The sequence below is a fragment of the Petaurus breviceps genome, unplaced genomic scaffold (assembly GCF_028583685.1).
Source record: "Petaurus breviceps papuanus isolate PSGF00001 unplaced genomic scaffold, PetGlider_PUasm1.0 673, whole genome shotgun sequence".
Classification (NCBI taxonomy): domain Eukaryota; kingdom Metazoa; phylum Chordata; class Mammalia; order Diprotodontia; family Petauridae; genus Petaurus; species Petaurus breviceps.
Window position 1 is genome coordinate 470,440 of NW_027186448.1, and position 16,672 is coordinate 487,111.

Below are 16,672 nucleotides of genomic sequence, written 5' to 3' on the forward strand. Positions count from 1 at the left end.
ATCAACAACTATTTGTGACTACCCACTTTCCTGACATCCTTCTGCCACCCTCCCCCACCTTACCAGGGACACACACCTAAATGAATATTTTCCAAAATGGCAGAAATACACATAATAGTTTCAAGAAACCATCATGGCTCTAAGCAAGGCCTCTAGTCTAGAAAGGCAGTATGGTACAATGGAAGCATCACTTTGTTGTTCTGGATTTAAATCCTGTTTCTCACTGTGAGAAAGTAGGGGCCCACCTAGGGGGCCTTTGAGGTCCTTTGCCTCAGTTCTAAGTCTAGATTCCAACGCCTCTAATATTTTTACTCAGAACACTTTTTTTCAGATTTATTCAGATCACTTTTCTCTCTTTTAGAGGGACAATAGAAGTGAGGGAAGGCAGCTAGGTGGCTCAGTAGATATAAAATGGTGCCTGAAATCAGGAAGACCTGAGTTCAAATTGGCCTCAGTAGCTGTGTGAGCAAGTCACTTAACTTCTGTTTGCCTTAATCTACTGGAGAAGGAAACAGCAAACCACTCCAGTATCTTTGCCAACAAAACCCTATGGATAACACTGGAGTGCTATGGTCCCCAGGGTCATAGAGAGGTGGACTGAACAACAAAGTGAGGGATAAGGGCCTAGTAGGGAAAGGCCCTACTCCCGTTTATCCATTTTAGCAAGGAATACCTTAACATTGAGACTTAAATTTTTAAGCTGGAAGAGGGGGGAGGGCTGAAGAATGGGAATCTCTAAAGGTAAGACTTTAGAGGAGAGGTTACATATGGGAAATAAAAACAGAGGGTCTCTGAGGTGGGGGTAGTTATATTCAGTCGGAGTCAGGAACTTCACTTTTCACCAGAAGTCTTTTGCCTTGACAAGGGGTAGAATCTCCTTTCTTGGACTTCAGCTGGCTGCAGGAAACACATAGTTTAGAGGAGATAAAGCTGGGAAAAGTCACAGAAGCTCATTTAATAAGCACTTATTACACATCACCTGTGTGCTACTAAAAGTAGGACACACAGGATCTGACCTCAACTAGACGCTGACATGAAAGAGAGGCCAACTCTAAGGGAGCATACAAACCAGGGTAAGCCTAAGTGCTGAAGAAATCTGGGACAGGATCTATCATGAGAAGGCTCTATCACCTTTGCAAGCTGCACCCTATCACTGCCAATCACAACTCGACACAAATTGTGGCCAACAGGGGGCAAACCCAAGACACCTTCTCCCTCAGAGATCTCCCAGCGAAAGGTCAGAACTCCCCAAGTGAGCAGGCAGCTGCTACAGGCTGGCAGGGACTTAGCTGGGAAGGAGCCAGCCTGGGATACCCACCTGCGGTGGGGACAGCTCCCCTCAGGTTCTTTCCCACAGTGAGTATCTTTCAGTTCTAATGCTTCATTTATTTCCCGGAGCAGCTCATAGCGCTGGCGACCTCGGATCTAGGTATTTGTGGGGAAAGTGAAGAAAATAATTTAAACTGTTTGAAAGCCTACTTGATTGTTGTTCTAAGCACAATTCTCCAGTAAAAGGGGGATTTTGTTAACTATTAAATTCTATGAAAAGGGGAGTACTTAATGTACAAAACCTTGTTCCTATATTTAAATTCCACTTGATAAAAGAATAAATGGCTAAGAATGCCTGAGTTCAAATCTGGCCTATAGACACTTAATAGCTGTGTGGACCTGGGTAAGTCATTTAACCCTGATTGGAAAAGAAAAAGGGGGGGAAGGAAAAAATGCCTGTTAAAAGGAGCAATAGTTCTCTTTCCTTTGAGTAGACTAGAAAAAAAGTGGTTTGCATGGCAGCTCCTGTCAAAGAGGTGGGAGTAGAGTTCTCCAGCTAAGGAAATTCATTTCACAAATGCTTACTGAGCATCTAGGGGTAAGGTCTGTCAAAGATCCTGGCTGAGGAGCACTGCAGGTGTTTGAGCTTAAGTCAAGTTGTAGAAGCTCTGTTTGAAGGTTTGGGCCCAAAGTTAACAGACTTAGGCACATTCTAATCAAGTCTATGTAGAATATGAAGCTTAGAATTGAAGATGGTTATGAATTAGTGATTAGTTTTATTGTTGTTGCAAGTTTTGCAACGTTTTGCATTGTCTTACATTGTAACCCCCTTCCTCCCGAAAAGCTAATGTCTAACTATAGCTATTTGATTAAAGCATCTTCAATGCTCTTCTCACTCAATGTCAGCTAAATGTCTACATTTCATTTCTAGATTCTCATTGACTGGTATCTGAGAAGACAATAACAACTGTTTATGTGCAGGTTAGGACTCTGTCTTATGGTGAAAGAAATAATCTCCACTTTACATGAGCTCTCTTTTTATGAAAACGGGAAAAGCATGAGCAGGATCTTGATCTCATGCCTACTGTTAGCTGGGATGGAGGCACAAGCACCACCTGGTGGCCATATATCCTAACTACAGGCAAAATACAGGTAGGAAAAAGAGAGGAAAAAAAAATCAACCTCACTCAGTGATGGCTTTATAAACAACCTAAAATTTACAGTGATATAATTATTAAGTTTACAAAGCTTTTCTCTCTGAGCACTCATGTAGGATAATTATTGTTCCCATTTACAAATGAAGAAACTGTAAGTCAGAGGAATTAAATGACTTGCCCATGATTATACAACTAATCCAAGCTGGGTTGGATTCTCAAATAAAAGTGTCCTCACTCCAAACACTTTTCATCATATCACATGAACTCTTGTCAATAGGGATCAAAACCAAGAATAAGGAAGGAAGACTGAGACCAGCCAAGAGACAGTTATTCTGAGGTCCCCACCCGATTTCTTCCACTCCTGTACAATAGTGATGGGGTGGATTGGTGTGGTTTTACTTACATCACCAGTCCTACCCTAGGTCCCCTAGTATTCTAAGGGCCACAGACTTGCCAGCAAGACAGTTAAAGAACTTTGGGTATGAGGTGAAGGCAGGAGAATGTCTAATAATTTATCGTACCTGGAGGGTGAAATATTCTCCATCCATTAACTTCTTTTTAGCCTTGGGGGTGCTCCCAGGAGTGGTGGGCAATGCTGGAAGACATAGATAAAGGAGAGTCAACAAGTAACTCCCACTTTATCAGGCTGTCTCCCCAGCCCCCATTCCTTCAATTCAATCTCTTCCCTACCCATACCACGCTTATTGCTCTCAGACTGTGGCTGTGGGTTGTGACCTCCCTTCTTGCGGAAGTTTTCCTCCTCAGTTCGACGGTCTCTTCCAGGACAGGCACACACACGTACTTCAAAGCTGCGACGCCCAAGGAGCTGACCACTAAGGAAGGGATGAGGTAGAGGAATATTTTTTTTTATATATCTATATATATATGTTCATGCCTGCCTCCTAATTTTCTTTCTTCACATCCCTCCCATACTCCCCCACCAAAGGAAACTTAGGCATAGGCAGCAAAAGAGTCATAGATCAAAATGGAGCTAGGAAATGAGAGAAGAGTGAAAAGGAAATCTGAGTGGGTGAATGTTAGTGTGGGGGGGTGAAAGTCTGGGAAGTTAGGAACTTTTAAAAAATCATTAATGTTTTTTTATTTGGCGTAACTTTTATAAAATAGCTTATGACAAAGTTCAAATATAGGGCATCCCCGAAATTATTAAGGTTTAAAATTGTACTACTAACCTTAATGTTGCTGAAATGTATACTGTCATGTACTCAAAAAGGGGTTAGTAAAGGCTGATACTTTTTTCCCTAATTCAGTTCAATAAACATTAATTAAGCCTTTACGTACAAGGTGCCATTGTAGGCAAAAGGGATACAAAGATGAAAACAAGACAGTCCTTTCCCTCAAGAAGCTTACAACTTAATTGGGGGGTGGATATGCCTTTAACACAGCAAAGTGATATGAGAAATTTGTGTAATGAATTATTCCTAGCTGAAAGATGAGGGAAGGATGCACAGAGCAGTTGACAGCTGAGTTGCGTTAGAAGGGATTAATTTTGAGAGACATGAGGAGTCACAGGGAGAATGGAGTGGGCAGTTGGACTGTGAAGACTGGGAAGAAAAGACACAAAAAGACAGAGAGAGAGAGAGAAAGCGCGTGAGTGCAGGGGCAGACAGCAGACATCACCTGGAGTCTTCCAGAGTTATGATGGTAAGGATCGGGCGCCGATTCATGCCCCCCATACATGAACTGTTGCACATATAATTGTAATGAATTGTAGTACAATCACAGCCAACCTAGAGGTGAAAAGGCCCAATATCTGCTCAGTGGCTGCTCCCCAACAGGTCACCACTGCCAAGTGCCCCCAACCCCTAGAGACAAAGGTGTCCTGAACCATACCTCCGGGGACTCATAAGGAATGGACACACTCTGTCGCATGGTGGTGGCATCATTGAGGTATTCCGCCCTTAGGTTTCCTTCCACCCGGATCAGGTGCTGTGGAGGTGCCAGGGCTACAGGGCAAGTGGGAAAAAGTGTTAGGAGGGTTAAAGCTGAGGGAAGTTAGTTCCTCTTCCACTCAGTACCCCCCACACCCCCATGTTGGGGTGTCTCTGGTCTCACCATCTATGTGCTCGGTGCATCGTTCATGGTGGGGACAGCGCTTAACCACCTCAGTCACGTGTTCTGACTTCTTATAAATAGCCATAGCTCGGACTCGGGCACCAGCAGGTGGTGGTGAGGTGACCCAGAGCTGGACAGGGCAGGTCTTGGCCAGCTGGCAAAACAGCTTGTTCAGTTCAGGGGAATACTGTAAGCAAAGCCAGAGGAAAGGCCACGATTCAATTCAATTAAATAATCATTGAGTGATCTCTATGTGCAAAAGATAGTACCTGCCCTCATAGAGTTTACAGTCTGCTAAGACACATATAATTTACTACAAGGTGAAGGGGGGTAGGGCATAAGAGTCCATGAGATCACTTCCAATTCCAGATCAGAAGGTGGCTCAAGGGAAAAGGTGACATCTAATTTGAGTTATAAGGGATTTTGAAGGTAGAGGCAGGAAGGAAAGGATATTCTAGGCAGAGGAAAAATACATAAAAATTTTAAGGCAAAGTGAATGTACATGGGGGATAGAGCTTGGTCAACAAGAGTATAAGCTGTGTGCATGTTCAGAAATATAAGAAAACAAGCCTCAAAATGCAGGCTAAAACTATATATCACAGAAAGCCTTGAATGCCAGACTAATATTTTTATCTTTCTGGGGATAAACAGGGACCCATCTGTGAATTAGTAAGATTGCTCAGGCAGCAACGTGAAATATGAAGGATCTATTAGAGAAAGGACTGAGACCGCAGCCAATACAACGCTAAGGGAGGTTATCATTACAACAGTCCAGGCTAGATATATTGAGATTGCTACTGTAGTGAAGGTGATCCCCTGCACTACACGCTACATTACGGTACCCTCTGTATGCACCTCCCCCCCCCCCAGTGAAACGCACGCCGCGCTCCAAGCTGCATCCAATCAGAGCTGCAGCAGTGAGCGAGTCATCCTGTTCTTCCCCAGTGATTTGCTTGCTGTCGCCATTGAGAGCAGTGCCGCGGAGGAGAGCTGAGGCAGGACAACATAAGCCCTCCCCTGAAAATAAGCCCTCTGGTGTTTTTCTTTCCAAAAAAAAAAAAAAATAAATAAGACAGTGTCTTATTATTGGAGAAACACGGGATGAAGGCAGAGGGGGTGGCTCTGTCACTCAGCTGAGAGAAGGGGATAGATATAGTGATGTGGAAGAAGGAACAAGTTTCGCCTAAATGGGATGAGTTACGATGTTAGGAGGAAAGGCAAGGTTATCAGTGTCATCATCAACAAATATTTAGTCAGAGCTGAGCCCAGTAGGCACTGTGGCAGATATAAAAGTGCTTACTAAAGCACTACTCCTGCCCACCAGGTAGTCACAGGTCACAAGAGGATAAGGTGAGATGAGGAGAGCTATCTATTCTAGTGAAAAGTTAGGTACCACTGAGAGAGAGGCACGATCAGTTATTAGGCAAGATAAGAAGGATCTAACAGGGGCGGCTAGGTGGCGAAGTGAATACAGCACCAGCCCTAGAGTCAGGAGGACCTGAGTTCAAATTTGACCTCAGACACTTAACATAAAAACTAGCCATGTGACCTTGGGCAAGTCACTTAACCCCAATTGCCCTCCAAAAAACAAAAACAACTAAAAAAAATTAAAAAAAAAAAGGATCTAACAACCTATGCTCAAAAATCATCACCAAAAGTTAAAGGGCTAAAAATATTTTGGGTCATCCCCCACTATTTCCTCTCCTTCACACCTACCAAGGGGTCCAGGTGTGTGGATTCTACCTCTGTAAAAGTGAGGAAAGTAATAAAGTGAGACGATTGAAGGGCATAGATCAATCCCATATGAACTCATTAAGCTCCTCCTCTCTCATCTCGTCCCGATTCCGTACTCACCGTGCAGGTGACAGACTTGGCTGTTCCGGACTGTAGAAAACCAAGCTGGAAGCCATACTCCCCAGGATAATCCTTCCGGGATGGAACAGCAGATGACGTAGGCAGGTTAACTGGGGGTGGAGGCACCTGAAATCCAGGGTTTTCTTCCTCATTTCCCAGCCAGCTCATATTGTCTGGTGAGGCAAACTGTATATCATCTATATTCTAGGGGTGAATGGAGAGAGGGTAAGATCAGAAAGTGAAACAGAGAAATCCAGGTACCCCTCCCCCCACCCTGGCCCTCTTTATTCTTTCCACCTCCCACCAAGTTCTTACCGATAAATCATCTGGCAAATTGTTCCACTGTCTGAAAGGCAAGAAAGAAATATCTGAAACTGCTCTCACCATGTCATTTATGTTGGGGGTGGGGTAGGAGAGATGGGACGACTGGACACATAGCCTATCAATAAGGGGAAGAGTGGATTGAACTGGTGCTGTGGTTTGGGCAAGTCATCCACCCTCATAGTCTCCATTCACATGTCTACAAAGAGGAAAAGGCTGAGACTCTAAGGTCCTTTCTAACTCTCGACTCATCTACCTATGATGAGGGAGTCACAGAGAGAACTCAGTGGCATTTATTAAAAAGACTCAGGGTTGATAGGTAGGGAATGTTGGGAATTTCATACCCCACCCCTCACTCACAAATTCCATAAGTCTGAGAAGGTTTCCTGGCTCAGTGGGGGCTCCAGATCTGACAGTGGTTCCTCCATGGTAGGCCTCAAGAAAGAAGTTTTGTGACTGGCAGGTGATGAGGGAAGGGACAGGGGGTCTGTGGAAAAGGGAGAGAAAATCAGGTCCAACCCTGCCCCTTTGTACTCTATGGTTTCCTGAGGTCAGAACTTTAAGATGGCAGGCTTGGTCTTTTCAAGTACATGCTATTGTACCTCCTCCCTTTCTTTCTTTCTGTATCATACTGAATTTTTTTGGGTTTGACAAAGAAGGTGTTGATATGCAGATGGGATCTTTAAAGTGAGCTACAGGTTAGAGAGATGTCTGGGTAGACATAATCAACTGGTTAGGGACTCCTGGAGCCTGGTATAAACTCCTTATCTCTGCCCGAGTCTCCCCACCCCTTTTCTTAACTTTCCCATTATCACTGAGATAGTCAGCACCAAGACATCATCCTCCAACTCTTACACCCCATATCCAATCAGTTGTCAAGTCCCATCGTTTCGACCCTTACAAAATTTCTACTATATGCTCCCTTCTTTCCTGATACCTTGGTACGACCCTCACCATCTCATGACTGTACTGCTGCAGCAGTCTGACAGCTGGTCTCCCAGTCTCATCTCTCCCCACTTCAATCCACCCTCCACTCAGATGTCAAATTGATCTTCCAAAAATGCAGGTCTGACCATATACCATACCCCATTCAATAAACTCCCCCACGGCTCCCTATTACTTCAAGGGATCAAATATAAATCCTCTCTTTGACCTTTAAAGCCCTTTGTAACTTTGCTTTCTACCTTTCCAGTCTTCTTAAACCTTATTCCTCCCCTCCAGGTACTTGACAGTCCAGTGATACTGGCCTCCAAGACACCCCATGGTGTCCCCCATGCCCAGAATGCTTTCTTCATCTCTGCCTCTTACCTCCCCCCTTTCAAATCTCAGCGAATGTTCCCGTCTGCAAGAAGCCTCTGCCAGTCCTCCTTAATCTCAATGCCTTCCCTCTGAGACTAACCTAATTCCTCCTGCATCCATCTGTCTGTACGTTATCGTTTGCATGTTGTCTGTCTGCCCCCTTAAACTAGGAGCTCCCCGAAAGAAGGGATTGTTTTTTTGCCTCCCTTGGTATCCCCAGTGCTCCCAACAGTCTGGCACATAACAGCACTTAATAAATGCTACCAGACTGTAACTATTAATTAATATCCTCATTAAAGAAACCTCTTCTATGGCAGATGTGTGCTTTCAATAAATACACACTACATATCTATTATGTACAAAATAGACACCAAGTGAGCAAGAACCCACCCCTGTCCTCAGGGAGCCTCTACAACATACTCACTAACAGCACAGTTCATACAGATAGCAACAGTAACATATAAGTACAATAAAAAGAAGTATATCAAAGTGCTATGTGAGGGATGAGGGAATTAACCACTACAGCTTCAGGACGTTCAGGTTTATTACATCTTTTGAACACCTTTACTTATGCCTCCAATTATTGACTAATTAGCTATGCTAAAGAACAGCTAGTTTACTCCTAATATTTCTCCTTATAAACTAACATTGTTACATACCTTTGTCAGGAATGTCCTGGGTCTATGTGTACGTGAACTTTCTATTATTTTTTCCTTTTTAAAAAATATTTTACTTTTTAGTTAAATGCAAAAACAACTTTTAGCATTCTTTTTAAAAAATTCTAAGTTTCAAATTCTCTCCCTCCCTGAGCTGCCAAACAATTTGATATAGATTATACATGTGTAATCACACAAAACATATCTCCATATTTTATATAGTAAAAGAAAACACAGACCAAAAAATAACACACACACATATAAAAGTGAAAAATAGTATACTTCAATCTGCATTCAGACTCCATCCATTCTTTCTCTGAAGGTGGATAGCATTTTTCATCACGAGTCCTTTGGAATTAATTGTCTTGTATTGCTGAGAAGAGCTAAGTCATTCACAGTTGATCATCACACAATATTGCTGTTACCATATGCAATGTTCTCCTGTGAACTTTCTATTATTAAATACTCTGATTATCATACATCTTTAAACTTGGAGACAGTATCCCTGGGGATTAGTACTGACTCCACTGATTATTTGCCATGTGACCTTAGAGAAAGTTCTTTGACTGTTTCCCTAGTTGTAAAATCTGAAGAATTCTAGTTGTAATATGTTCCATATAGCAGGGATCCTAGAGAAATGCTACATGTTCAGTGCTATGTAACTGTAAATAGCTAAAGAAATGTAAGCTGCTATGATGAACAAAGAGAATGAGCACCATTCCATCACCCAAGATCTGTTCTAGAGCGTCAGTTTTCACACTGTTGATCTCAGGACCCCATCCCACTCTTAAATACTGCTGAGGACTGCCCTCAAAGAGCTTGGTTTAAGTGGATTATAGCTATCAACATTTACTTCCTTAGAAATAAAAATATCTTAGTATTATTTTGAAAACAGTTTAAAAATGAAAACAGTCTGTGGGCCCTCTGAAAGCATCTCAGGAACCTCCTGGGATGGAGAACCATGGTTCTCAAGAGTGTCTTTACTATTAAATGTCTGAGTGGCTTAGATCAGTTCCAGCAGGAGTTTCTAATCAAACTGAAAATTTTCAGTAACCCTGTGTTCTGACTTATATCTAGGAGTTGGGAGAAGAGGAGGGAGGAACCAAGGAAATGCAGGAGATTTTCCCAAGGGGAAAATGAGAATCTCTCCATATACATAGTATGGAAGGGGAAAGGGGAAATGTTTGGAGAGCTGGCAAAAAAGTCCTCAGGAGAAAACAAGGGACCCTACTACACTGCCAATGAAGCTATTAATTGGTCCACCTAATCTGGAAAACAATTTGAAATTATTTGTTAAGTGATTAAATTTGACGCAGTGATTTCCCTTCTGGGCATATATACTCACAAGAAGAGCAAAGACAGAAAGGTCCCATATACACTAAAATATCTACACAGAAACCTTTTATTTTTTCAGCAACAAAAAAAAAAAACTGGAAACAGAGTAAGTATCTATCAATTGGGCAACGGTTGAACAAACTGGCCAATGGCTATCACTGTACCAGACGAATAAATGAACTGAACAATCAGTTCTTATGGCACAATAACACAAGTCAGAGAAACAGGGGGAGATCTTTATAGACTAATATACAGTAAAGAAATGAATGGTAAAGCATTCATTAAATGCTTACTCTGTATCAAACAGGTTGATGTGGGCCACAAAAATCTCCCCCACTGCACAACGAGCAACTTCAAAAAGAAATGGGCCCATCAGTTTCTGAGAGATTATCCCAAGTGCAGTAAGAGAAGCAGTTCCCAGCAATGGAAATCCTAAGAATTAGGATGACTACAGATAGTTTAGGAGAGAAGTGAACCGTGGTGTAGACCCATCTGCTTGACAAGAAGACTAAACAGCATAGCTCAAAATTTTTTTTACTGTAATTTTTTTTTGTTGCTTTCATTGGGAGGGCAATTGGGGTTAAGTGACTTGCCCAAGGTCACATGGCTAGTTTTTGTGTGTGTGTGTTAAGTGTCTGAGGCTGTATTTGAATTCAGGTTCTCCTGATTTCAGGGCTGGTGCTCTATTTACTGCACCAGCTAGCCGCCCCTTTACTGTAATTAAAAAAAATTAACAAGTATTTATTTTTTCCCCCTTCTCCCTCCCCTACTCTTTTTTTGGGAAAAGGAAAACAAAACCTTTTTGCTCTCCTGGTTCAGCTCTGTATCAGTTCATCCAAGTCTTCTCAAGTTTCTCTCAAACTTCATTTCTGAAGGCATTCAGAGCGGAACTCCATTTCATTATCTGCCATAATTTGCTCAGCTATACTCCAAATTGATGGCCGAACCCTTAGTTTCCAATTCTTTGCAACCCAAAACAGTTACTAAAAATATTTTGGTATAGATGAAGTCTTGTTCTCTTTGTTTGATCTCTTTGGAGTACGGCACTAAAAATAAACTACACGGATTTTTTTTTTTTTTTTGGCAAGACTCTTAAACCAGGCTCAGTTCCTCGCTTCCCAGGAACGGCCCTTCCCGCTGTGGAACACTTTCTCCCATCCCCAGACAAGGAAGACCGGAACATACCACCCAGCTCCAAGAGAGCGGAGGGGGAAAGAAGAGGATCGCCTACCCCCTCACTGGCAAAGGTAGAGTCCACTTCTGGCCTAAATTACTGGGAGATCGGGATATACCATTCAACGAGGGGTAGAAAGGCATTTTAAAATAAGAAAACGTTCCTCTTTCTTTCCAAAATTAATCCTTCCCTTCAAAATCACACCAAAGCCCCTATCTCACGACTGAAAAGGTGAAGAATTTGTAGTTCTCGTGAGTTGAACGATGGTCTACCCTTCACAGAGTTGAGCTAACCTGGGTTAATCCAAAACAGGAAATACAAGACGGAGGGGGGGCAGAGGAGTCGGGAGGGAGGGAGGAAACACAATCCGGGGCCCCAAAGACAACAGACAGGGAGAATTTTGTGCATAACAGGGATACTCCCTTCTCCCAGGAAGTGGGTGGGTTGGGGGCTCGTAAACCATAATAACTGGATTTATTTGGATTCACTCTCCGCCCCCTCCCGCCACGGCAGGAGCGCCATAGTTCATCCCGCTCACCTCAGTCCCCCTCCCCGCAAGCTGTATTTCCTGAAGGCGATGATTCCCAGACCAGCCGAGAGCAGAATATCTTTCCTACCTCCTAGGACAAAGGGTCTTCCAAAAGTTGGTCTTTGTTTCCTACAGCTCCAGGGCCTTTACCCGCAGCGTCTAGGAAAGTGACCTAAAGGCCTTCCGGGAGTAGACCGCCTCGGCCCCAAAACGTGGCGCGCTCCCACTCCCCTCTCCCGAAATGTACCTTTTACTTTAGAAAGCCCCGGCGTCGACACTCTAAAGTGTCCACTAAAAGTAACTTCAGGGAAAGTATCTTCTCCAAAGCCTCCGGATCGTCCCGCCAGTCATTCACAAAGTACGCCCCCCGCCCCACCCCCTCTGCCCGGGGCTTGGCCTGGATAGAGGGTAGTGGGTGACCCCCAGGGAGTGTGGACAGCGTGGGGAAGAAAGGAGACGCTTCCACTCAGGCACAGCCGCTCCTCTAAGTCCCTTCCTCAGTGCTTCACCTGTAGGGGAAACCCCACCCCACCCCCATCCCCATTCCCAGGTATTCCGACCTCTAAAACCCGCATCGCCCGGAGCTGGCGCTATAACCACTCCCAGAATCGCCCTCGGCTTTTAGACCTAACAGCGGCAACTTCTCCTGGCCCCCCAAACTGCAGCGAACTGGAGAGCGGCCCAGAAAGGGCAGGGATCCCCTACCTGCTCTCTTGACCACAGCTCCCAACTTTGAGTGGTATAAACTTACCGCCAGCCCGAGAACACGAGACTGGAAAACCCCAATCCCAGCAGCCCCAGCGAGGTTGTGGGCAGGAAGCAGGGCAGGCGCCATGGCAAGTGAGGGCAGGTGGCCGAACCAACATGCTTCATTCCCTGGTTCATTCCCAGGAGTTGGAACAGACCCCAGGGACTGGGGGTCCAGTTCAGTTCCCTTCTTTTCCAGGCGAATAAGTAGGTCCGGACATGTCAAGCGATCTGTATGGCAGACCCAGGGCAATTCAGTTTAGATTCCAAGCCCCAAATATTTAACTTTGTATCCTGGATTATAATTCTCCCTGCAACGACCCCGTGATAACAACAACAATAACCATAGTAACTAACGTCCGTAAAGCGCTTACAGTGTGTCAATTGCTGGCACATATCTCATTCGATTTTCACAACCCCTATTATCTCCATTTTGCAGATGTGAAAACTGAGGCCTTAGAGAAGTTAAGTGACTTCTTAGGTCTGAATGACATGGCTGAAGGTCATTACTGATTTGAACTCAGGTCCTGTGTCCACTTGCACCACAATTTCGCCTTTATTCTGTATATATTTTGCCTATGTGTTGTTTTCTCTCCCTCCAGTAGAATGTAAACTTTTTGAGGGTAGGAACTTTACCATTTTTCTTGTTATCCCCCAGAGTCTTACACATAGCTTATGAAATAGTTTGTCCAGTTGAATTGAATTGGAACAATAATCTTTCCAGTGCACCAGGACCACCTTATTTTGCTCTATCTGGAAGGAGAAAACTAGAAGCAGTGACAGAGATACAGGTTTCAGCTCAGCTAAGAAAAAAAAAAAAACACCTGATAATTTGAACTCTATAAATACGAATTTATAGGAATTACGAATAAATAGGGATAATATACAACATACGAACAAATAAAAATAGGAATAAATACGAAATAAATAGGAATTATTTCATAATAATAATTATTAATGTTTTAAGAGACTGTTGGATGGGATCTTAGAGGCCATCTAGTAATAGTATCATAGATTTAGAGCTGAAAGCGTTTTTGGAATTCAACCCTCTCATTTTTCAGATTTGGAATGGGGATTAGGCACCTCCTATGTGCCAATTACAGTGCTAATTGATAGGGATAAAAAGAAAGGAAAAAAAATTACGATCAACATTTATGTAACTGGCATTTGGTAGGAAGACTTTGGATATAAGCTAGGGCTGCCTCTTCTTCTTGCTTGGGCTCTGACTGGCTCAGAGTGAATGTAAATAGCAATTGTGTCTGTTTTGGCCTGAAACCCTAAGGGTCTTCCCCTTCCAGACAGATTTTTTTTTTTTTACTAAGTTAAGTGGCCATTTTCTGCCTTATTTTTTGCCTAGCTTTAATTACTGAATGGGTGCTGCCTCAGTCAAACTGGCACTTTTTAAAGACCTTAGCTTAAAAAGGCCAGGGTATCCCTATTCGTCTAGGGCCATCTCCAGTCAACCTGATCTATATTTCTATACTGTACCCAGATGGCTCTGGTGGAAAGAGTGAGGCTGGTGACTTTGCACAGCCCTCCCTCACTTAAATATAATTCACTTGCCTGTTAATGGTGTCACCTTCCTGATGTCACAGTCCTCTTGGAGAAGGAAGGACAAACAACAACCTTTCTCTTTTAAGGCACAGTGATTAGGAAAATGGCTTGAGCCTTAAAAAACACATTTCCCTAGACTAATAATATTTGGGGGAGCAGATAGATATAATCCTAATCTGGTACTCCTCTCTCAGAATTCCTACTCCTCTCCAGGGCAAGAATCAAAATTTGCCTTGGAGGGGAGTGGGCAAGATTTTGAGAGATAGTTTTGATGCTTCTCTTGAATTGCACTTAGCCAAACCATATGGAATACTCATGACCTATGTGGGCAGCAGACATCCTACATATAGGGGTAGATGCCTTCTTTTCACCAATGAGAGTCTTATACAAACATTGTAGGCTTGAAAACCAGGGTTACAAACCATTAGACAAAGCCAAAGGCTTTCTTTCCTGGATCTTCAATAGTTGTGGTTGCTGAGGAAGGAAGGGAATTAGGTGGCTCAACAGATAGAGAGCTGGACCTGGAGTCAAGAAGACCTGAGTTCAGTTGTGGACTCACACACTTACTAGCCATGTGACTCTGGGCAAATCACTTAACTTCTGTTTGCCTTAATCCACTGGAGAAGGAAATGGCAAACTACTCCAGTATCCTTACCAAGAAAAATTCCATGGCCAGAATTTGCATGCTATGGTCCACAGTGTCATGAAGAATTGGACACAGCTGAATAACAAATGATGTACAAAAGACTTGGGAAGCAGGTGCCAGGCCCTATCATCATTAGGGTTTGTTCTCTGGGATGATGGCTTTAGGAGGTGGGCTAGAAGCAAGACCAGAGAGATTCCCACTAGAATGATCCAGGAAGACAGTAGTAGGCTTGGGTGGATTTAGGAGGCACTGAATAAAAATAAGGGAGTGGTGAAAGCATAAGGAAAGAAGAGAAGAGAAGAAAATTTTGGAAAACGGTTTGTTGTTTGTACATTTCATCTGTTGTATAACAGAGTTAAAGTCGTAGTGGTTACATTATTTTCCAAATAAACACATGAAATGCAAGTTATAATGGATCAGTGGTTAAGTCCACTGACAGGTCTTGACAAGCAAGTGTTGACAGGCAAGTATGTTTCACATTGTTGGAAAGTCCAGCATGCATGGGCAGGAATAAGTTCGTGTAATGACTTATTTAAAATACAATACTATATGGTTACATGACACAATATTGCATCATCAAAATTTCAATGCAGAAAAAAACCACACATTTACAATAAGTTTTAAAATTTAAGACATATTTTTAAAAATTATATTTTTGAAATGACACAAATTTAAAAAGAAAAAGAAAACCCGTTGTAGCAGCAGGCACCCCAAGCGTCCTCAGGGTTTGCTGCCAGCACAGGTTCTTGGATCTGCTTTGTTAAAGGAAAGCAACTCAAAGGGTTCAATTTGCTTCCCAGAATCCAGACCAAATCACAGAACACTTCTCAAAGTGAGCCCCCAAAACAAAGCCTCACATCAGGGCTTATATAGCCTTCTCCTGGCTCAGAGAATGTAACAACCTTATTGACCCACTGGCCAATCAAAAAGTATCTACTGAAAAACAAGCCTCCCACCCCAGGCTTCAGGTGCACTTTAGCCTAGGGGCAGGGAAGATCTTCCAAATTTGCATTCCCATTACATTCAGCCCCAAGATCTTTCATGCCCATAGCATAGACAATTTACTTTTGAATTAGCACTAAACATCTCTTAGGTCACATTTTCAAGATACAGAATTAAAGTTACCAAAGTGGCCACTGGGCCTTAAACAAACACAAAGTACTTTGCATTATCACCTCAATTCAAAACAAGAGTTCAAATAAAGTTCCTGGGGGGGGGGTGTCTTTCCCCTCACACAGCTCCAGCCTCTGCTTCCAAGTACAGAGAGGGGGCTGGGCAACAAAACCAACAAGGTGGGGTCCCTGGGGATCCAAGGCACTTCATCCCACCCACCATAGTCACAAGTCCATCCTCCCCCTGGGTCCCAAGCTGTGGGATGCAGCAAGGAAACACATTCAGTGCCCCTGTTTTGCTGCTCAGTTCTTATCTTTTCCTGTGGCTGAATTCTGAACTCCTGGGTTCCTTCTCCTCTCGCAGGCGGCAGCTGCTCCTGGCTTCTGCCCAGGTCCCGATGCAGGCAGCTCACCATTCTTGCTCTCAGCTCAGCGAAGTCCACATGCAGGCCATTCTTCTCTCCTGCTCCACAGCTCCACAGAATCACAGCTACCACAACTGGGAAACAAACCATTATCCCAGTCCCCATACTTTCCTTTTACTCTGCAGATCCTGTTCGTGATGCCATTTTGTAGCAGCAAGCACCCCGAGCGTCCTCAGGGTTTGCTGCCACCACAGGTTCTTGGATCTGCTTTGTTAAAGGAAAGCAACTCAAAATGGGTTAACAAGCTTACTTTAATCAGTCAGACATATATCGTTTACCTTGTTCAGGGGAAAAGGTCAGCACCCCCAACTTCAAAGTACATAGACAGAATTATCAAGACAGAAACAGATCAAGTAGACAGATTTCCAAACTGTCCAACCATTACATCCATACCCAGTCAACATCTGGGTTTCCACATCTGGGTTTTTCAAAGGGGGGGGGGGCCTCTGGACAACGGCTTCCCAGAATCCATATCAAATCACAGAACACTTCTCAAAGTGAGCCCCCAAAACAAAGCCTCA

General features: G+C 43.5%; 1 protein-coding gene across 5 annotated transcripts in view; it reads right to left on the bottom strand.

Moving 5' to 3' along the window:
• TP53 (tumor protein p53) overlaps window positions 1-12,562 on the bottom strand; it is a 12,700-nt gene extending 138 nt beyond the window's left edge. Inside the window, exons 1-11 of one of the 5 annotated variants that reach the window (XM_069104058.1) lie at window positions 12,419-12,562; window positions 7,035-7,161; window positions 6,669-6,699; window positions 6,354-6,557; window positions 4,500-4,686; window positions 4,278-4,390; window positions 4,065-4,174; window positions 3,123-3,259; window positions 2,948-3,021; window positions 1,319-1,425; window positions 1-897 (exon numbers count right to left, since the gene is read on the bottom strand). The exon at window positions 1-897 is cut by the window's left edge and continues 138 nt beyond it. In XM_069104058.1, the coding sequence (XP_068960159.1) occupies window positions 813-897; window positions 1,319-1,425; window positions 2,948-3,021; window positions 3,123-3,259; window positions 4,065-4,174; window positions 4,278-4,390; window positions 4,500-4,686; window positions 6,354-6,557; window positions 6,669-6,699; window positions 7,035-7,161; window positions 12,419-12,533 (1,290 nt within the window). In that variant the 5' untranslated portion in view covers window positions 12,534-12,562 and the 3' untranslated portion in view covers window positions 1-812. Of the gene's footprint in view, window positions 898-1,318; window positions 1,426-2,947; window positions 3,022-3,122; window positions 3,260-4,064; window positions 4,175-4,277; window positions 4,391-4,499; window positions 4,687-6,353; window positions 6,558-6,668; window positions 6,700-7,034; window positions 7,162-10,762; window positions 10,818-11,676; window positions 11,889-12,227; window positions 12,249-12,372 lie in introns of those variants that run through there. The other 4 variants (XM_069104057.1, XM_069104062.1, XM_069104060.1 and 1 more) reach the window with 4 other exon arrangements.
• Window positions 12,563-16,672: the final 4,110 nt, after the last annotated feature.